Source organism: Lissotriton helveticus, chromosome 3_1 (genome assembly GCF_964261635.1).
Source record: "Lissotriton helveticus chromosome 3_1, aLisHel1.1, whole genome shotgun sequence".
Lineage (NCBI taxonomy): Eukaryota > Metazoa > Chordata > Amphibia > Caudata > Salamandridae > Lissotriton > Lissotriton helveticus.
Window position 1 is genome coordinate 1,037,241,680 of NC_136061.1, and position 22,411 is coordinate 1,037,264,090.

General features: G+C 45.6%; 1 protein-coding gene across 4 annotated transcripts in view; it reads right to left on the reverse strand.

Moving 5' to 3' along the window:
* Positions 1-15,608: 15,608 nt before the first annotated feature.
* DYNC1I2 (dynein cytoplasmic 1 intermediate chain 2) overlaps positions 15,609-22,411 on the reverse strand; it is a 459,267-nt gene continuing 452,464 nt past the window's right edge. For all 4 annotated transcript variants that reach the window (XM_078681574.1, XM_078681573.1, XM_078681572.1 and 1 more), the window contains one exon: positions 15,609-16,826. In XM_078681574.1, the coding sequence (XP_078537700.1) occupies positions 16,713-16,826 (114 nt within the window). In that variant the 3' untranslated portion in view covers positions 15,609-16,712. The remainder of the gene's footprint in view (positions 16,827-22,411) is intronic.

Genomic DNA, 22,411 nt, shown 5'->3' on the forward strand with positions numbered 1-22,411 from the left:
GAACATTTATAGATCGCACTACTCACCTGTGAGGGTCTCAAGGCGCTGGGGGCGTTGGGGGAGGGATGATGCTACTGCTCGAATAGCCAGGTCTTAAGTAGCCTCCTGCAGGTTAGTAGGGCTCATCAAACCTATCAAGATGATGGTAAACCATTCTGATCATGGTGAGGCTGGACCTGTGGCATGGTACGATGACCGTTCAGGTTTGCTCCATTTTATTGTGCAGATTTCTGCTATTTTAAAGTAATAATATGACTGTAGGTCTTCGAGTAGGATTAAAACTACTCGTGAGACATTTTTATGGCTCTAGTAGTCCATCCAAAGATGTGGAATATTTCCTTGAATTTGTTGGTTGCTTCACCACGATTATTTTCCCAGCAGTTGGAAACAAAAATGCCCACATAACTCCAAGCATTATTCTGGTAGGACATCTGCCACAATGTATTCCCCAACTTTGTTTTTTGTGGAGAAATGTTGCTACAAAACATGCCTTTGAGAATTGCACGTAAAGAGTAAAACTTAAAAGTCAGCAACTTCATTTGAAGTGAGGTTTTTAATATTGCAAGTACAGACCACCCCTGATTATAAATATCCAAGAAGACAGAGCGGTGAAACAAACCTGATGCAGATGCTTATTATTTGAAAAAGTATAAGATATGCACAAAAACATATCTTTAGATTGTTCTTTCCCATGCAAGACAGTTTAGGAGTGAACCACCAAATGAGTATAAGCATATCGAGAAATTGCGTCCTTGTGCATTTCTCTGGCTATCAGGGAACGGAAAGTATGGATAAATGAATTGTAAAAGTTTTGTCTATATCACTAAACCTTAGCATAGCCACAGAACTGTGCGATACAATTACTGCTAGAATTATTGCAGTATAAAACCTTAATAAATTATCTGTTAGACCTGGCATCTTCAGGCATGGTTTCCCCAGTCTTTTTGCTTCTGGCCATTTGTTTTTAGGTCTCGCTAGGGAATGCAGCGCATGCGCTGCTTCGCTAGCGAAACTCTATTGTTGCCGCTTTGGTGTTGGAAGGGAGACTGGAGATGGCACGCGTGGACTGGAGATGGCACGCGTGGACTGGAGATGGCACGCGCGGACAGGAGATGTGCACTCCGCGTGCACATCTCCTGTCCCTGGAGGCTGGCAGCGCACGCATCGCGTGCTTTCAGTTTCCCTTCCCCCGTCGGCTCCAAGGAGCCAGCTTGTTGATTGTGAGCTGGATTTCGTTTTTGCTGCTGTTTGGACTCTGGGCTCTTTACCACTGCTAACCAGTGCTAAAGGGCACGTGCTCAGTGTCTACAATGTAATGGCATTTGGTTTCTACATGATAGCCATATTTGATTTACTAGTAAGTCCCTCATACAGTGCACTGCGTGTGCCCGGGCCAGTAAACCAAATACTACTAGTGGGCCTGCAGCAAGGATTGTGCCACCCACATGAGTAGCCCTTCAAACCTGTCTCAAACCTGCCACTGCAGAGCCTGTGTGCGCAGTTTACCTGCCATACCGATCCAACAAGTGAACCCACTTGCAGGGCCACAAACCTTTCCTTTTTCTACATGCAATGTACACATATGGTATGCCCTAGGTAGCCCCAGCGGCTGAGTGCTGTGTATTTATTAGGTCAAACATGTGCTGTTAAGTTTTACATGTCCTGGTAGTGAAAAGCCACAAAATGTCCTCTTCACTACAGCAAAGCCTAGCTCTCTCATAGGTTAGCATTGGAGCTGCCCCAGCAGCGTTTTACAGGGGTATCCTCCAATTGTGAGCTGGTAGAAAATTGGAGTTTGGTGTCTCTGGACTCACAAGTTAAAAACACATCCTTTAATGAGGTTGGTTTTTAAATTGCAGGTCTAAAATGCTACTTTTAGGAAGTAGGTCTTTCACGATGGGGAGTAATAATACAGGGCGGGGATCCAACTAATGTACTGAAAATGTGAATACCCAGCTACACCATAGATTCTATTGTATGTTGTACCAGACGACATCATTAATCCATGTCCGTATTGGCAAATAAAGGCTTCTTAGGTCTTGGAGTACTGGTATGACTTCCCGACCTGAACTCTGTTGTCTGCAGTGTCCCACACACGTACACATTCTGCCGTGAGGAAGACCTTTGCGAAATTTACCAAGGACCCACAAAAAGGTTGAAACGCTTATGCGTAGATATAAATGTGGTCATTCCATCGCAAAAGGAGATAAGTAACATACAGGAGAGGCAAGGAGGGTATGGACACCTCCATGACCAGAGGAATGAACTGCTACCACTAAGGGCCATATGGCACTTTCGGGACCTTAACACTGTGGGCTATTTAATGGAAATGTGTAACCTACGGTGGTGATTGATGTTGGACACTTCACAAACAATACAACATGTGAATATATACATTGGACACTTATAAATGTATATTTTTCGTGCCTTGTTTTGCAGTAATGTTGTATTGAATATATTTCATGTATATTCTTCAAGTGACATTCATGTAAATATGCCATTATTGGGTATTGTTTGTTTGTCACACATTTTGTAATGCACATGTGGTGGTTTCTGAAGTAAAGATACCAAATTATAAAAAACATTTCTATACAAGCCATGTTTTCTTCTGTGTAAGGTGATGGTGTATTGATTCAAACAAAATGTACCAGTTACTTATGTTTGGTAACATAATATCTGGTAGAAACACAGTTTAGCTGCAGATTCCTTAACTTTTAAATTCTCTCTCCTCAGGCGTCAGTCTGGATCTGGAAATGTTTTGCAGCAGTACCTCTGCACACCGTTTGTGTTGTTCTTCTGTTTTTAGGGGCACCAGACTAAGCACCCAATGTTAGGTTTCACTCCATAGGCACAGACCACGAGGATCAACCAATGTATTGTAACTTGGGCTGCCCACTTGGGCAGGCACCATGTACTCATTTTCCTAACTATTTTTTTCCTAATTACAGATACTACGGATACAACACTAACCGTATGTATACCCGATACACACATTAGGTGTGTCTATCCATTTAATTGTTAACCTTATTCCAGGTCTACCACCGGAGTGGCATACATGGGGCTGGCCCCCATGTTGTCCTAAAGTAAAGGTGTAGGGGACACCTTGAAACATGTCGACAAGATAGCTAGGATTTTGACCACATTATTGATCTAATTCCTATATCTAGCCCCTTTTTACTATACCAAGTAGAGGCAAGAATAAATGTGTGGGCTTACTAGCTAGGTATTTTTAACTCACGCAAATCACCACTCCACCACCATACACCGCACGATACATAGTTTCACCATAAAGTGCTCCTACGTATCCTTCGCAAGTCGCAGCACGCCCCAAGCAGTAGATGCTTGGGATGCCCCAATGATGAAGCATGTCACCTAAGGGCAACCTCTGGTGAGTGAGGGGACTAAAGAAAATAATTTTCTTTTCCAAGGAAGGCGTACCCAATTTGGGAAAACCTGCTAGTACTTTTTAGACAGGCTAGTTTCTCACAATCTATTGACTATGGGCTATAGTGCTATACTTTAGGATTCAAGAGGCCGAACCTAGCCTTAGCCTCTCTCTCCTTTTTATCAGTGTGTGTGTGTGTGTGTGTGTGTGTGTGTATGTGTGTATATATATATATATATATATATATATATATATATATATACACACACACGTGCCAGGTATCTTCCAGCAGAGATTCCAACTGGTCCAACAGCTCACAGAATTTCGCTGGCCAATGTCCCCTGCAGGACCACAAAGATCTGCAAAACTTGTCCCTGCATGGCCCTCAGAGCCATAGCCCGGCAGTCAGAACATGACCTCGAGTCATGGACACCTTGAGGCACCAAAGGGAAATGAGGAAAGAGAAGCGACCGCAACTCACATTTAAAATCCTCTTTCTGTTTTCTTCCTCTCTTTTTTTTGTTGAAAATAAAACATGCGTAACACATGCCCACAGCCATGTATACATTGTGTACATAATGACGAAGCAGAACTGAGAAACCAGTTCCAAGCACTTTATAATACTATTGAAAAATGTACTGCACCTAACATAACCACCTTAGTTGACATGCACCAAAAGTATCATAACCACAGGTAACCTAGCATTTAGATAATGCCTCCTGTACAACTGAAACTTTGCCAGCAGCAATCACATGCGATCACACTTGTGATCCCAAAAAACTATTTTACTATATATATTAACAACTATATATATTAAACAACTATATATATTAACAAATATTATATATATATATATATATATATATATATATATATATATATATATATATATATTACGCTCCATGGGGTTGTCCAAGTAGCGGGTAGCACCCGAGCCTGCGTGCGCCTTCCCCAAAGCGTTAGTTGGTATGGGCAGTTGCGTGTTTGAAATAGGCCCGACGCGTTTCGGAAATTTATTTTCCTCATCAGGGGCCAGCAGTAAAGTGCACGACGTCTACCATCTCCCTATATGAAAACACACATTGTGCTTGTGGGAGATGTAGTCCATATATCCTGGATGGATGCACTTTCAAATTACTGCTCATTCCAAAGGCTCTAACATGAGCCCCAAACATCACTCCTGTCCTCATCCATCACGCAGCTCCACATACGAGACTCCTTGGATAGCGAGTCTCGTGGCCCCCGTTTCTTCGGGGTGGTGCAACCCAGCGGCAGGACCGCCGCTAATGTATACGCTCCATGGGGTTGTCCAAGTAGCGGGTAGCACCCGAGCCTGCGTGCGCCTTCGCCAAAGCGTTAGTTGGTATGGGCAGTTGCGTGTTTGAAATAGGCCCGACGCGTTTTGGAAATTTATTTTCCTCATCAGGGGCCAGCAGTAAAGTGCACGACGTCTACCATCTCCCTATATGAAAACACACATTGTGCTTGTGGGAGATGTAGTCCATATATCCTGGATGGATGCACTTTCAAATTACTGCTCATTCCAAAGGCTCTAACATGAGCCCCAAACATCACTCCTGTCCTCATCCATCACGCAGCTCCACATACAAGACTCCTTGGATAGCGAGTCTCGTGGCCCCCGTTTCTTCGGGGTGGTGCAACCCAGCGGCAGGACCGGCGCTAATGTATGACACTCCATGGGGTTGTCCAAGTAGCGGGTAGCACCCGAGCCTGCGTGCGCCTTCCCCAAAGCGTTAGTTGGTATGGGCAGTTGCGTGTTTGAAATAGGCCCGACGCGTTTCGGAAATTTATTTTCCTCATCAGGGGCCAGCAGTAAAGTGCACGACGTCTACCATCTCCCTATATGAAAACACACATTGTGCTTGTGGGAGATGTAGTCCATATATCCTGGATGGATGCACTTTCAAATTACTGCTCATTCCAAAGGCTCTAACATGAGCCCCAAACATCACTCCTGTCCTCATCCATCACGCAGCTCCACATACGAGACTCCTTGGATAGCGAGTCTCGTGGCCCCCGTTTCTTCGGGGTGGCGAAACCCCGCGGCAGGACCCCATGGAGCGTAATACATTAGCGGCGGTCCTACAGAAAAAAGCCCCCCCCCCCATCCACACAAACTGAAAAATGAAGGATACAGGCTAAAACTCTGACCCTCCTCGACTAGCCCTAAACCAACTTATGGCTGCATCCGCTTGGGCTCCAAAAAGATCAGCCCCATCAAATGACATCAATCAAGACCGACTGGACAGCTTCCGAAAATCCAGACACCTGGAGCCATGCATGTCTCCGCAATGCCACAGCAGACGCCATGGCCCATCTAATGGAGTCAGTGGAATTCATTCCACATTTGATGAGCAGTGTGGCTACTTGATGGCCTTCTGAAATCCACTGTTGCAACTCGCCCCTGTAAGCCCCAGGGAATAAGGGTAAAAAGTTATTCAAAGACTTCCACAGGGTATGGAAAAGCATCAGAGGACGTAGACCGTATTAGTGGAGGGTAAAGCTGCACTTGTCAAGGAAACAAATCTGTTTCCCACAAGAATCCTGTTCCCTGGATTCTTTATCAAGAGGGGAATGAGGGAGGTTCTCCATCTCAGGGGACACCGTAATGGCCGGGACCACAAAGATGTGATGGGTCGGTTGCCAAACAAGGCAAGCAGGGTCACCCAGGGAAGACCGGTATGTTTGGGCAATAATGCGATCCACCGGTCAGTTGACTCAGGTTTTGCCCATGACCCTAACAAAATGTCAGCAAGGATCAAGCCAGAACAGGGGATTAAGGCTACTATGCCCGCACTGGTGACAAAATCCCTAGTGTATATGTGTGTTCAGGTGCAGGTAGTCTGGGATACAATCCCCTAGATCCCAATTTTCGAAAAACAAGAATCTTGTTTTACAAATCAAAGTTTGCTCAAATTGACCCCGCACACTTAAACAATAAATGTTACAATGTCATTAATGTTATTCACAACGATCCAATATCTTTTCAGTCATTCTCCCAAGAATTCCAAAGTCAGGTTTTCTTCAGTAGAAAATTCTTTATTTTCAAGAAAATATATATATATATATATTTTCAAAAAATATACTGAAACTTGATTGACCACGAGATTACGATAATCACTAAACATATGGAAAATATTTATACCTCGAGCTAGAGACCATTGTGAAGCATCATAAAATAGAGAATTCTAAATAAAGCCCTGAAGAAGTCCGGTCACGGACGAAACGCGTTGGCTATTGATCTTAAAAATTTCTTGAAAATAAAGAATTTTCTACTGAAGAAAACCTGACTTTGGAATTCTTGGGAGAATGACTGAAAAGATATTGGATCGTTGTGAATAACATTAATGACATTGTAACATTTATTGGTCAAAATGTCAGCAAGGACCTCACAGAAAGGGAGCACCGGCTCAACCCCTGATTGGCTGGGACGCAGAATTTAAATAACCGGGTCGATAGTCTTCTCCAAAGTAGGCAGAGTAAGATGCAAGATATCCGCCACTCTCCACAAGACCTCTGCCAAAGTGGAACTGGCTTCCAAGGCAGGGCCTTGAGGTGACAAATGAGAGGAAGCAGGGGATAAATCTAGCCTTCTCGCTTCACCCAGCTCTGCAATCCAGCTGGCCAGCCCAGAAGGGGCCACTGGCTGCTCCAAGGGGGTCATCTCCTCACAACCTTCCCCTAATAGGTCTTGTGGATCTTCCACAGGAATGAAGTTTGAACGACGTCAAGGCTACGCCGTGCTGAAGTCGACCTGGGAAGGAGGAGAGCCTTCAGCCGGGGTCGGTGTTGGTATCCGGAGGCGCAGCGAAGCCGGTTCCACAGTGCACTCCGACTCCAGATCGGAGTCTACCGGTGACGCTATGACAGGACCGTGCACCAGTGCCTCTGACGAGGCTGGAACTGCTGCCGTGTGCGAACCCGGCGGCGATGGGGCAGTTACAGCACCTAAAGCCTCCTTAGGGCCCTCAGGCACTCCAGAGGAAGTTTAGGGCCCGAAGACCAGATGGAGAGCTTGATAGTACTCTTGCATCTGCTTCCAGGTTGCTCCGGTTCCAGGGAAAACCATGAGGCTCAAGAGCAACGCCGGAGCAGGAGTCCCGGCATTATGTGGCGAAACACTCACATTAAGAGTCTAAGATGCCATAGAGGATCGGGCCTTCAACTTCTTGTGACACCTCTTACAGGGTGATGCAGATGGAGACTGAGAACATTGCAGTTAACCACAGGGTGAAGAGCAGTGCTCCTGAAAACAGCCCCTGCCCGGGAGGAAGATCGATGACATGAGAAGGAAGGACGCGACAACCGCGCCGTCAGAAGCTTTATGTGCTGCTCCCGCAGCACATTTGGCTTCAACCGTTGACAGGTGTCACACTTGTCGGGGTCGTGGTGCTCGCCCAGGCACCACATACAGATAGAATGTGGGTCCATACCCAACATCTTACGAGCACAGGACCCACAAGACTTGAACACAGAGGGCATGAGCACACTGTTTCAGACGAAAAAAGATAGTCACAGCAGCCCAACAAACTGCCTGATATACACTTCTCCAGATCCCCGTTGTAGCATGGAAAAGAAGAAACTGACGTCTGAGGTACTTCTGAAACATTTCCGGATCCAGACTGGTGCCTGGGGAGAATTCAAAAGTGAAGGAATCTGCGGCTAGATGTCTCTGTCAGATACACATATATGTGGGATGAGTGGACAAAAATATAAGAAAGAATAAAAAGCCTTTATTAGCCAGTACAGACACAGATTAATGACTAAGTCTGGTACAAGACACAATAGAATCTATGGTGTTGGGGTATACACATTTTTTATACTTTTAGAAAGTTAGCATTTTCTTACTTAACCATTCAGTGCATCTGCCTGTTGCTAGTATATGGTGGTTCCGGCGCACTGAGTCTGCAACCCACTGATCACGACTTACAACGTAAGCCTCGACAGTGCAGTCTGTGTAATAAAATACAACTTCAAATCCCTTCTCGTTCAAAAATGCAAGAGTCTCCTTTTCTTGTTTGGTAAATCTAATACCCACACCTACAAGCAGGTGAGCTTCACTATTTCTTCCGACTTCTTCTCATTGTCTGGCTTTTGGCATGTGGTTCAGTCTCTCCTAGGATCACACTGGTCCTGTGCCCTTAGTTGTCACCAGCCAGCCTGCCAGGATCTCAACCCTTTTCCTACAGTGATCATTCGGGACTTGTGCAAACCTACCCACTTCGGAATCAACGCATTGCCACTGCCTGCACCAAAGCCTTGGGGCCAACTTACTGAGCGCGCAACGCACATACCGTGACTTACAACGCAAGCCCCAAAAGTGCTGTAGCACCTTCAAAATAACGCTGTAGTGTGAGTCCTGAGCACTGCTTCACTGAAGTCGCTGACGCAGCACCCGTGGCCTGGTGGTTCGGCATAGACGCCGTGGAATTGAGGCACCGCGCTGTGACATTGACGCATCATCAACATTGCATGGCCTTCAGAACTAGAGATATCACCCCTTTGAACCAAAGCATTACCTCCCTTGATCCCATGCTGCGCAACGACCCTGTACCACCTTCAGGAACCAATGCATCGCTTTGCTCCAGTTATGCCTCACCTCCTTTTAGCAACGCGTCATACACACGACCTGCATAGCAGTAGGGAACCAATGGATCATCTGTCGTCGTGATGCCTCACCTCCGCTGCGCATCGCATCGTCTTTTACTTTGTGACTCACCCAAGCTACTGTACCCGGGCCTGTGCTACTCCTGTAGCCGGCCAATACTCTATCCCAGTCAGACTGAACTTAGGGATTTGTCCTGGCCAAGTGAGATCAGATCGCCCCAGTCAGAGCTATTGTTTTCTAAATGCTATAATTGCTTGTAATGTTGAAAGATTCATATCTTGACTTGTGTATGTTGGATTATTGTCATTTTGGTCTTGTTTCACTCAGATAATTATTGGCTATTTTTCTAAACTGATGTGGAGTACTTTTGTGGAGTTTTCACTGAGTTACTGTGTGTGTGTGTGCACAAATACTTTACACATTGCCTCTTTAGTTTACCCTGACTGCTCTGTGCCAAGCTACCCGAGGGTGAGCACAGGTAAATTGTGTGTACTACACTTACCCTGACTAGAATGTGGGTCACTAGTTGGACAGGGTGCAAACCACTATCAACTAGAGAACCCATTTCTACCAGTACCAATGTCAGGTTTTCCCTTTTCCTTAAACAATTGTAATAGATCCACACCGACTGAGTAGACCTTGGCCTTTTGTGCCTAGATGTTCATTATTAAAGTGTGGTCTATTTGATCGAGTAGGATCTTGAAAATATAGATCTTACATATTGCCCCTCACTCGTTGTGCCACAGTGTCATCAGCATGGTTCCACCAAACATTGTGCAAAAGATAGTTTTACTTTATAAATCAAGCTAAAAAAAGCACGTAAAGGTAAATGTCAAGAGGGAGAGCATTCCAAAGTAGGGAATAAAGGTAGGGGCACATGGTAGCGAAAATTCAATGAGGCAGAGTGAAGGGATTAAGGGGGGGACATACAGGTAAGGGATACATAGGCTGAGAAAGACCAGGGAAGGATGTGAAAATGAAATAAATTGTGCTCAGAGAAGCTTACCAAGGGAAGGTGGGGATGCCGTTTTTGTATTGTGAATGTTGGTGTTTGGTTTTAATCGGTTTGGATTGTTTATTCAATGTTTACTATAAGCGGCTTAAGTTAGTGCGTAAGTAAAATAAGTTTGATCAAAGAGGGCCAAATGGCTTATTGTTTTTTTTATCAGTTGGGTAGCTGGTTCGCTATATATTAGCCAGAACGGAGAGCTCTCTATATATACATCACTGAGGATGGGAGAAATATTTCTCCCCTCATGAAGCCATTGTGCAGGATTTTCTTTGCAAATGCCACTACGAAAAGTTCCTCTCAAGGCACATTCAATCCAAATTCCACTACACTGTATTAGATAAATAGCCAATCAACATGAATATTATAATGTTACATCTGAAGCTCATGTGTTCTCTTACTTTTTACAGTAATGATCCCTTGAATGTTTTTTGGTGTTTAATGACACTACCACTTTGTCAGACTTTACATCTCAAACAGGTGGATTATTCGCATAACGCCCATCTTTACAGGACAAAACTGAGTTTAACACATCCGGGCCTTCGCCTCTAGTGTCCTCTGCTTGGGTAATCACTGAGGCCACTCAGTGGTAATCTTTGGAAGGCTCTCACAGCAAAGATAGGTTTTCTCCCCACAACGATCACAACAGACTGATGCATACAGATTCAGATAATTACCAGAAATACTTTGTTGCTGGTCTCTGCGTCTTACTTCAGCAACATGAAATTGCTGTTGTCTAACATGAAGTTAGTACTTTGAGATTTTGTATGGTTTCTTTCCTTTCTCTGACAATTGTTGAAAGCCAGCAGAGTGAACTCGGCTCTTACAGTATCCAGATTACCTGGCCTGTAATAGCATGAATTAGGCACGCTATTTTAAGATTCATAGTTTTTATAGGTATGCTCCAATAATCGGAGTACCAGATTGAAGGTACTTCTAGTGGCTGTATGGTGTAGTTCATCACCACCCCCTTTTCTGAATCATTTTGTCCACCATAAGCGTGGAAGGGTATACTCAGATGTGAGTCCCTTGCTCATTGCACCATCAGGATTCAAGCAAGCCGGGCCGACGACGGCTGAAATGCCAGAAACCGGTCCCCGGTAGCTTGTTTCCTTCCCAGTATAAGAATTGGCTTGGTAGTTTGGTTTGCCCTGTTCCCATCATGCACTGGGACAGGAACAGACTAATTTGCATGTAGCCAGGTTCTGAGCTGGGATGGTGCAGTGAGCTAAAAAACAGTGATGGATCAAGCCCTGATCTTTGGACTGGGTAAGAGTGGTCTGCTTAATTCAGACACTCTGTTCATCACCACCCCCTTTTCTGAATCGTATAGTGTGTAGTGACAGTGAAATCCAACTTAATGTATTTTAATTTACCCCTAGGCGTTTTTAGCGAGTTCTCATTGGTGGCCAAGAAATTGATCCCTACCTCATATGAATTATTTTATCAGTACTGGTATCAATGCACCATTTACCGAGTCTTAACAACTTGCTGGTAGGCCGCCATGTGTGGCTTCAATGGGGTGGGGTGGGCATTTCTTCCTCTACTGTGGTGTGATCCGATATTGTGATTTGTTCACTGCATGATACCACCTGTCTGGATTCACCCCTTCATGTGAACTACTCCCCTATCTAGGATTCAGTGTTAAAGGAATATTGCTTGCGGTCATAGTTCGGAGTTCGCGTGCATCTGTTACATGAACTTTACATTACCAGGTTGATGTCTCATTGCACAATGACATAACCTTTGTCAAAAGCTATATGTTGTAAAGAAAGAGGAACAGGAACTTTATATGTTGTGCATGCATAATGTTACTAGTGACAACTTCATAGTGGCCTTACACCACCTAGCTTAATTAACACTTTAAGTACATTTGACAATCTAGCACCTTGAAAGGTACGTCAACCTACTTCCTTATCCTTAGGGGCCGAGAAATATTGTGCTGGGAAAAGGCAATTACACATTCCATTGTGGTGTTATTAGGCGTATTTCTTAATAAAATACAACTTCAAATCCCTTCTCGTTCAAAAATGCAAGAGTCTCCTTTTCTTGTTTGGTAAATCTAATACCCACACCTACAAGCAGGTGAGCTTCACTATTTCTTCCGACTTCTTCTCATTGTCTGGCTTTTGGCATGTGGTTCAGTCTCTCCTAGGATCACACTGGTCCTGTGCCCTTAGTTGTCACCAGCCAGACTGCCAGGATCTCAACCCTTTTCCTACAGTGATCATTGGGGACTTGTGCAAACCTACCCACAGGGTATGACCTGCGAATATTACGGTTTCTGGTTATTACGTTCCAACGATGGGCTTGAATGGAGTTTGACACTAACTGAAAAGTATACATAATTGATATCATAGCTGCCACCCTTCCTAGATATTTTGCTTTTTCAAAAAGAATAATGTAATTTTAGCCAAGAAACCTATCAGCGTATGATGGCCCTCCAATGTTTGCCCACAAAAACTGTGTACTCTCTCAACGCCGATTTGAAAACCTGGAAGGTCCTGTAATTTTAGCCTTAAATACGCCTTGCATGCACTTTAGTATGCCATCCAATTTAGATCTTCTTTAAGATTCCACATTTCAATGTTATCCATCTAGGACCTGTTTTCAACATTGATGAACCATACAGCATGAGTTTGTCGTTTGAGCATGAAGATGTTTTGTGGCACTGGTTTTTCTGTAGTCCTCAGCTCAGACCCTTTAACAAATATTCCATCTGGTCAAGCCATTCATTCATGTTGGGCATGTCTTGTGTAAGGCTAAAACTATACCTTTCTGGATGACCATATTAAAGTCTGAGAATTAGGTTAGATCAGCCTGATATGAAACTCTGCTCACTTTAGAAGGGGTTGTGGCAAATAATGAGGTAGGACCCTAGGAAGACTGACCAGAGGTACCTTTAAGAGGGGCGCTTCATGCACCTCTGCAATAACAAATTAATCTTGCTCGGAAGACCTGAATTCAATGGTGTCAGTGCTTTTCCCCTGAAGTAGCCATCCTGGCCACTCTCTTCATCCTGGTTGAGCCTTTTGCATCCAGCCGACTTCAGTTACAAAGCTGATGCCTGCAGTAAGTTCAAACACCTAGTCATTGTTCTCACTTCCTTCAAGTCCTGCTATACGGGGTAGCATGGCATTCTGGCACCTACTTTGTCAGCTTTCTGGATACTGCTGGTGGATTCTCTTCCCCGTGTTGCTTTGGGTTGTCCACTGCTCGCCTCCAATAAGGCTCACCATTCAGCTCAGGGACCGGCAACAGCTCCCAGAACACAAGAGTGGTGTCTCTGCGATGCCGTCACTGAGTGCATTCCTGTTATTTGCAAGGTCACCCTAGTTGCTCTTCTCTTTGACCTCGAACCCCATCACTCCAGCCTGCTATTCATTTTAAAACGACAGGAGTAAAAGCTTGTCACACAGAGCCACTCGATAATTACAGTCGCCATTTTGTGAGCCACTATAGTCCCACGGCCACAGACTCCCACGGCCACAGACTATCCTTTTTGGTCATCTTTCTTATGTCGCAGACTAATATTCAAAGAAGGTGGCTGGGGGCTGCAGTGGGGTTTATCTGCATATCAATTGTACTTTCAGTTTACTTCACTGTTACATGCTTGAGTTGAGGCCAATTACGGGCTAAACAAGGGAAGCTCTGCAGCTGTATGTCTTGCCAACCCAGAGTGTTGGGCATGTCCTGTTGGTGTAATTTTTAATGTTTTCAATATATGCAACGCATGTATTTTTGTTCACTGCTTGCAGTGCAAGTGAATCACGATGGCTGCTTTAAGGGGCATGGGTTAATCCTGCTGAAAACAGGGGCGATCTCATCCTCAAAACTCATGCTGCACAAAAAGGTCTTCCTTGCATCATTTTGAAGTTGTAGGAACTCACATTCCGGACTTTTTAACACTGTATGCTGCATCAGAGCATTGCACCAAGACATTATACCCTCTATTCCTGCTTAACCCTCCAAAGACTTTATACCGAAAGACAAGCTCTGAGGTTGAAATCCGCAAAGACCTTCCAAGAAACTTGATTTACTGGGCTAATCTTATTTTCTGTCTGAAGGGTTACCTAGGGTGGTGCATAGACGACACAAGGGACAAAGGGGCCTCTTAATGCACGGATCAGACATTTCAATGAAGAGTTTAATTCCAATCCCTATACTCTGTGTTGAGGTTTTGAACTGGGTGAGGATCTATCTAGGCTTCAAACATGATCACATGGTTTGGAAAATATAATTTACTGCAAGAAGTTGGAGTTCACTCAACTGCAGATAAAACGGAACAATGTGTATTTTTAGTGCATTGTAAAAAAATATAACCACATTAAATATACTTCTCTGGAAAAAGGTGAAGAAAAGGAAAGAGAAAGATGATCACACCATCAAATACTACAAATCATAACTTCCAGGACACAAGTCCTAAAAATGGGGGGACTAATCTAGTTAGGCAGTTTGGAAGTGACATCACGGCGCGTAACCTCACAGCGCACATGTCACCACGGCGCCCATGACATCACGCCGCACATCACGGCGCATGACATCACACATGGCATCACAGGAATTGACATCATAAGCCACGACTTTACAGGAAGTGCCATCACAAGAAGTGACATCAGATATAAAGCCCTCACATATATGTTTAGCAGGTCTATCATGTGTACATTTGAGCGCATTGATGATATGTGACTTCTGCACTTTGCAATCCTCCAGTTCTAGGTAACACATCCTTTACATTCATTTACAAACTTATATAATTTATTGTACATGTAATAAGCATTTGTTGATGTAAAGCGCTCCGACACCCTGCATTGGGATGAATAGGGCTATACAAAAAAAATAGTGGTACTTAAATTATTTCAACGCCTCCTCAGGGGAAATAAGCTCTATATAAATGCAATTTGCTTCGTGTAAATACTGGGAAAGACCAACACTTCTGACATTCTTACAGTGCATGTATAGCTCCTAAACAGAGGATGAACAAAGCGAAAAGCTGCCTCTCTTAAGTGTGAAGTGCTCCTAAGTGTGAGCCTTTGTCCCCCCCCCCTTCATTTGCATCAGGTGTGAGGCTCCTGACTGTACCCAGCCAAGAGACTGGAACAAAAGGAGGCCCGATAACCCCTCAATATCGACCGTTGATATGGGCCCAGCAGGAGTCTTAACCCCTTCCATGCTGATGACGGCCCCCAGCCGCCATGCATCACGGTGGGCGTGTGCTGATGACAGCTGGGGGCCGTCATGATCCCGCCCACTCTTAAAAAAGGCCGCACAGGCGCAGAATCGCGGCCGCGCCCAAGGGGTTAAATAAAAACGCCCCATCCCTGCCTCCACGTTGTTGCTTGTTGCATGGAAAGCAGAAAACGTGTAGGCTCTGCTGAAAGTGTCCCGGTGTCTGAAAATTACACTGGGACCAGTTCAGCACATTATTCAGTGGGGTCCAAATTCTTAGCAGGGTGGACGACGTTCACCCTGTGAAAACAGTGGGCGGAGGCCATCCACCCGCGTGTACCTCCCGACTCTTGCCCTGATAACTTCTTATCAAGTGATCCTATAATTATTATTTAAGTAAAATCATGAAATGGACATTTTATCATTGTTTGTTTTATTTTTCTGCACGGGATGGAACAAAACAGTTAACAGAATACAAACTATGATGGTAATGTCATGACAACGAATCGTAAAAAGAGTCTTTCTTGCTTAGTCAAAAAAAACACAAAAAACGTTATGCCTTTGAATACACTCAAGATGAACCTAGGATGAAGTGGCACATGTGTGCTGGTGGTTGTGTAATCACAGGTTTAGCTAGGGTATGCAAGTTTAAGGTATTTACACACACCTCTCTCTGAACCGAACATCCAAAGGATTGTAGTTGGTTCTCCCAGCTAATAGTGGCGTGCTAGTTCAGGTTCTACAATCTACAACAGAACAAGGTGCTTTGACAGCGCAGTGTACTGAAGAAGTTGCGTGCCTTGAGAGCCTCGGCTACAATTGTGGTTCCACACTTGTTCACCATACAAGGATACATAGAAGAGATCGCTTAATACAAGCTGAAATATTTGTAGTCTAGAGCAATGAGAAAAGTCTGTAAGGTGATATAAGAAAACGTCAAAATCCATGTAACGCAGGTTATAATGAAACCTTATGTTTGTTGCATTTACTAGTGAAGCAAGCATAACAAAAGAAGCATTAATTCCAAAACACTTTAGAAACACATTAAACAAATGAACAATTTAGAGGGAAAACGGAATGACATTTTTTTTTTTAGAGAAGATGTGTGCTGCTACACAAAAAATAATAATGCTTGACAAGCAGATATTTAACAAGGATATTAAAATATGCTGTTTTATTCTTGAAGATGCAATTTACTTTTAATTCGTTTGCTTAACTCTATCCACTACTTTTCATAAGTAACTTTTCATACTGTTTTACTTAAAAAGCCCAAATCGTGAATTTTGGTAAGTCTGGTAGTGTTAAAATTTACAAGGCGGAATACGTTTACGAAACACGCACATAAATAAATATGTCCTGCACAATTTTGTTTTGCAAGTGGAGGTTACAAATCTTAGAAATGCTTTATATCCACATCCGAATCGTATTAGTATTTTCTAATAGCAATATGCTAGTTTTCATAAGAGCTAAATGAATCAATTTCCAAAGTTGCGAAGAATAGCTGCCACAATACATCGAATTTAGCCGGATATGCGGTTTGCAGCTTCCTCCTCTGCATCTGCTCGGTTTGCATTTATATCAGCGAGGGTCTTGGCAAAACGTGTCCATTCGTCATTGCGTGGAACTGCAAATTGCTGGAATGAAACAAACATGTTGAGTGTTACTAAAAGTCAATATAGAAGTTGTGTTTTGATTTTGTACTTTCTTGGAATAATCCTGATGAAATAAGGCATGTTGGTAACATTCTCCTCACATCATGCAGTGATATGATGTTTGAATAAAAACACATCGTATCACTGTACAGATCAGCCTAATGTACGTAAGCGTTTGGATTCTGTTGTCTGTGCTTGGATTGACACGCAAGTGCCCTGTGTTTGATAGGTGGGCGGGAAAGTCCAGTCTAAACATATTTGTGGTAGAATTCCTTGCTTGAGAACGGTGTATATGAAGATAGATTATTTACTGGAAGTTCTGGGTTGACATTTACAACGATAAGAGCCTGGAAGAAGTCACGTTAGTGATGAAACAAATGTTGGCTGTACCGCCTGATGAAGATCTTTAACAACAAACAAAACTTGGATCGAACACTTCCTGACCTCGATTTATTTGACTAAGATTATAATTAACAGACTACACTTTGGAGTACTGTGATATCTTTTGTATACATGCTATGAGCAGTGGTGTTTTGGAACCATCGCTCTTTTTGCAGCACCATTGGTAGTAGGGTGTCTGGTATCAATTAGCACCATGCCGCTTTTTAGTTTTTTTTGTTTTTTTTTGGGTTATAAACTTTTATTCGGTGTCAGTGCATACACACAGCTCTACGCCTACAACCCTGAGGCCGGCAGCAATGTAAAGGAACATCAATACCATCACAGTAGGACCCGTAGATCAATAGAATAGCAGCCTCCCAGGGGTCAGTAGTCGCAGTTCCTCTTCCCCACTACCTAACTAACGTTACAAAGGTATCATGGCCTCCCTGTCCCGATCTCACCTCCCTCTGTTGGTGCGTACTCAACGTCACTATGTGGTCAGATGTATTGGTGTGGTATGCCTGTCCGACCCCCAAACCCAGTTCTATAACCTCTCTTACAACTACCCCTCCCAACCCCACCCCTCCCCCCCCTTAACTGCCCCTGCGCTCGCCTCTGCCTCACTCCCATAACCATAGCTCCTCTTCTCCCCGCCCACCCAGTCCGCAACCCACTCTCCACCCGCCCCACTCCGCGGTGACCCCCTCACGCCTGATCGACCCGCTCTACAAGTGGCTCACTGATAAGTGTTCTCAAGTGACACGTATCCACTAGACCCTCAAGGCCTTTGAAGACTCGTCCATCAACGCACTCAGGCCCTCATGAGTCACTCAATCCGATTATATTGAACCTCAAACCTCAGTGCCCTCTTCCCTGTTCTGTCTCTCCTCCATCTCCTCCTGTTCCGAATCCGCGTCATCTTTATTGGTAGCATACCTCAGATACAGGTCCCAGAAATTTTTGGGTCTACTGACTGGTGGAAGAAGCTCGCTATAGAGCTGTGACTGGGTGCACCCATACAACATGTCTCTGGTCCAACCACCTTTAGTCGGGAGAGGTCCCCGCATCCAGCACCGCGCCACCGTACGCCGGGCTATAATTAGTCCCATATCTGCCAGGCGACGCATCGCCGGAGGGAGAATTCTGGAATAACCCAGTAACGCCAACGCTGGGTCAACTGGCAACTCGGTCTCCAGTATGCGACCTAGCTCCTCAAAAACGTCTGCCCAGAATTTGTTGATGCCCGGGCAGGACCACGCTAGATGCATGAAGTCCGCCACCTGGGCGTGGCAGCGTTCGCACTCCGCTGATTGTCGGAGGCCGTACCTATGTAAGCGTTCAGGAGTATAATATACTCTTTGTAAAAATTTAAAATGGATGAGTCTATGTCGAGCGTTAAGGGACACCCTTTTAGTGTTGCGGCAGCAGTACTCCCACATGGAATCGCTTATATCCGCCTGCAGATCTCGTTGCCACGCCGATCGGGCTGTGGAGATAGGCTGTTTCCCGCCGAGCTGGCCTGCCCTATACATCCGGGAGATAAGATGGCTTGAGGACGGGGTTTTAATAATGTACGTTAGTTCCGGCGTTTCAGGAGGCTCCCGCATGGTCGAACCCAGCAAGGCCCGTAACGCCGCTCGTACCCTGTGAAAGTGGAAACGCTGCATTAGCGTGGCTGGCGGCCGGGAGTGGACCAATTGTGTCCAGGTAATTGCCGTACCGTCCTTGAATAGATCTCCCAGCTTGAGTATGCCTAATTGTCGAAGCGCGCACGTGACCCCCTTCTCTCGTAGCGGTGAGAGCCAGACTGCCCAGTCTATAGGGACGAGCGGGGAATACAGTATTTCGTGTCCATGTCCCCGGGCCAACGAGTGCCACGCGTGGTTCGTCGCGGTGATGGAGTCCAACGTACCTATCCGACGTGGAGCCGGTTCAAACACTGTAGCCGGCGGAGGGAGAGGGGCAGTGAAGAGGGTTTCCAGTATCACATGCGGGATATTGCGATCCCCGTGCGTCCAAGTATGCAAATGTGTTGCTTGGGCCACCCTATAGTATCTTTCCAGGTCAGGAGCCCCTAAACCTCCTTGTTCATATGGAAGCGTTAGAACTTGCCACTTTACTCTCGGTTGCTTGCCTCCCCATGCCAGCCGTGTGAGTGCCTGTGTCAGTGTCTTGAAGAAGACCTTCGGTAATGTCACCGGGATGTTATTGAACAGAAACAGGAACCGTGGGAGGACAATCATTTTTATCAGGGCAATGCGTCCCGACAGAGATAACGGTAATCTGCACCATCTGTCCACATCATCGGTCAATCTAGAAAATGCCACCCCATAATTTTCCCTCACCAGAATATCAGGGTCTGGGTGCAATTGTATACCCAGGTAGCGAACCGGGTCATCCGACCACTGTAGTGGATAATCCATCCCAAACTTGCTCGTCACTGGGGTCAGTGGAAATGCAACAGATTTATTCCAGTTTACTCTCAGTCCTGATAACGCTCCAAACTGCACTACTTCACGTAGCACAGAGGATAGGTTGAGCTCCGGGTCTCTGACGTATAAAAGGGTGTCGTCTGCATACGTGGATATGCAGATCTTGTAAGTAGGGAAGCTGATTCCCTCGTGACTATGGTATTCCCGCAGAGCACACGCCAGGGGTTCCGCAACAAGTGCATATAGCAGTGGAGAGAGAGGGCAGCCTTGTCTGGTGCCCCTACGTATTGCAAACGCATCCGTTACTCTGTTACCCAGTCGGATTCTGGCTGATGGTTCATAGTACAATGCTCCTATCATTTGTAAGAAGGGTTCACCCAAGCCTAGCTTCCGCAGTACTCTCGACATGAATGGCCATTCGACAGAGTCGAACGCCTTTTCCATGTCTAAAAATACTGCCAGCGCCCTACACTCTGGCTTCACGTGCTGCATTGTTCCCAGCACCGTACGTATGTTATATGTGAGATTCCTAGTAGGGATGAAGCCGGCTTGTTCTGGAGCAACCAGTTCCGGGGCCAAGAGAGCGAGACGCGTCGCCAGGACCTTGGCATACAGTTTAGCATCAACATTTATCAAAGAGAGTGGCCTATACGAACTCCGTTCATTCGAAGGTTTCCCCGGTTTAAGGAGAGTAATAATGAGTGCCTCCCGCATGGATGGGGGCATACTACCTTCCAGACATATGTCGTCGAACAGTGTCGAGAGGTAGGGTATCAACTGGTCCTTGAAGGCCTTGTAGAAGCCAACTGTCAGCCCGTCGGCCCCCGGGGCACTGCCAGATCTCATGCTGTCTAGTGCTTCCACAATTTCTTCCCTCTGAATAGGCATCATTAGGAATTCTCTCTGTGCGTTTGATAGTTGTGGCATTTTGATAAAACCTAAGTAATCGTCTATAGCCCCCTCCATACCGGTAGATTTGGATTCATAAAGAGTGGTGTAGTATTGTCGGAACTCGTCAAGTAGTTGCTCTTCGTCGGTAAGGATCTCTCCCGTGCTCGATACTAATTCGCCAACTACAAGCTGACGTCTTTCGTTGCGGACCAGGTTGGCCAGCAGGGAGCTAGGCCTCTCGCCCTCACCATAAGTGCGTGCAGTGGCGTATTTACCCATGTGTTGGACCTCCCTGTCGGCTTCCGTATTATATTCTGACACCAGCTGTTTAATCTGATCCAGTGCATCCCCATTAGGGTCAGCCTGCTGTTTCTGTTCAAGTTCTGCCAGCCGTGTTTCTAGGTGCTCGAGCCTCTGTCTAATGGATTTAAGGACACTGGAGTGTTTGGCCATCGCCACACCTCGTACATACACCTTAAATGTCTCCCATAGCGTTTGGAAGTTTTCCACGGAGCCCACGTTAATATCAAAGAAGTTTTGGATCTCATCTGCGAGTTCACCCCTAAACACCTCATCTAGTAAGGAATATGGGGGGAAGCGCCATGTGAAGGGGGGGAGCCTAGGCGTCGGCAGTTCGAGAATCAGGAGGAGAGGAGAATGATCTGACAGCGTGCGCGGCAGAATCCGGCAATCCCTCACCCTATTAGCCAGAAGTTGTGTCGTAAGCCAGTAATCTATTCTTGTGTGAATCTCATGGTAGGCGGAATAGTGCGTGTATCCCACTCTGGTGTGGTGTCTCCTGCGCCAAACGTCCATTAAATCCAGGCGCACCATTTCAGTCTGTAGCACCGTGGCGGCTGCCGACGGGCTCCTGTGAGGTCCCGCTGATCTATCCAGCATCGGGTCAAGCACCAGATTGAAATCCCCACCCCAGAGCATCCCAGAACATTCATACAGCCTGCATTTCTGAGCCAGTGTCGCGTAGAACTCCGGGGAGTCAAAGTTTGGGCCATATACATTCACCACCATGCAATCCAGCCCCCTGCCCTTGCACCTGCAGAGTACATATCTACCCTCAGTGTCGGTCTCCAAGGGTGTTAACTTGATTTTGGAGCCAGGGTTAACCCAAGTGAGAGTACCCCTCGAGTGTGTTGTGAAGCCCGAAGCTACACTACAATCCGCCAGACCCTTATGAGTGAGCATTTTGCTGGTCAGAGGTAAGTGTGTTTCCTGTAAGAGGGCGAGATCTATGTGATGTCTGCGCAAATAACTAAGGACTTTACGTAGCTTTCTGAAGTCATTTAAGCCCCTCACATTCCAAGTCAGAACTCTTAAGTGAGCAGGTTCCGGCCCCCTCAATGATGGGAGCTCATCAGTATCATTCCTATCCACCATGATAGATTGTAATAGAATTGGGTGATAGACTCATATAAACCTCAGTAGCACACTCAAATAAGTGATTCGGAGGGGGAGCAACAGCAGCATACACAGTGGGAAGTCTCCGCAAAGCTCGGCAAAGCACATTTTCGATCATCCACAGAAACAGCCCGAGTTCAAAAACAACCCCCAACATTCCACCCCCCTCCCACAGCTGACCCACCCCAACTCGGCCATGCAGGTCCCCATCCCACCCGCCCCTCCCCAACCACCAGTTCAAATGCCCCATTAGCCAACAGCGCGTGGGCAAAGGTAGCCAGCCAACTCAGTCTCAACTAGTAATTCACAACTCTGGTGCCCCGTGCCCCCACCCCCCGTCGCGCACCACCAGTAATGCGTCGTCACATCAACCTGAGCAACAGCATCTTCATTTTCCCCAGCTATGTCAGGAATACCTCCCCCCCCCACCCCAAATGCAGCCATCAT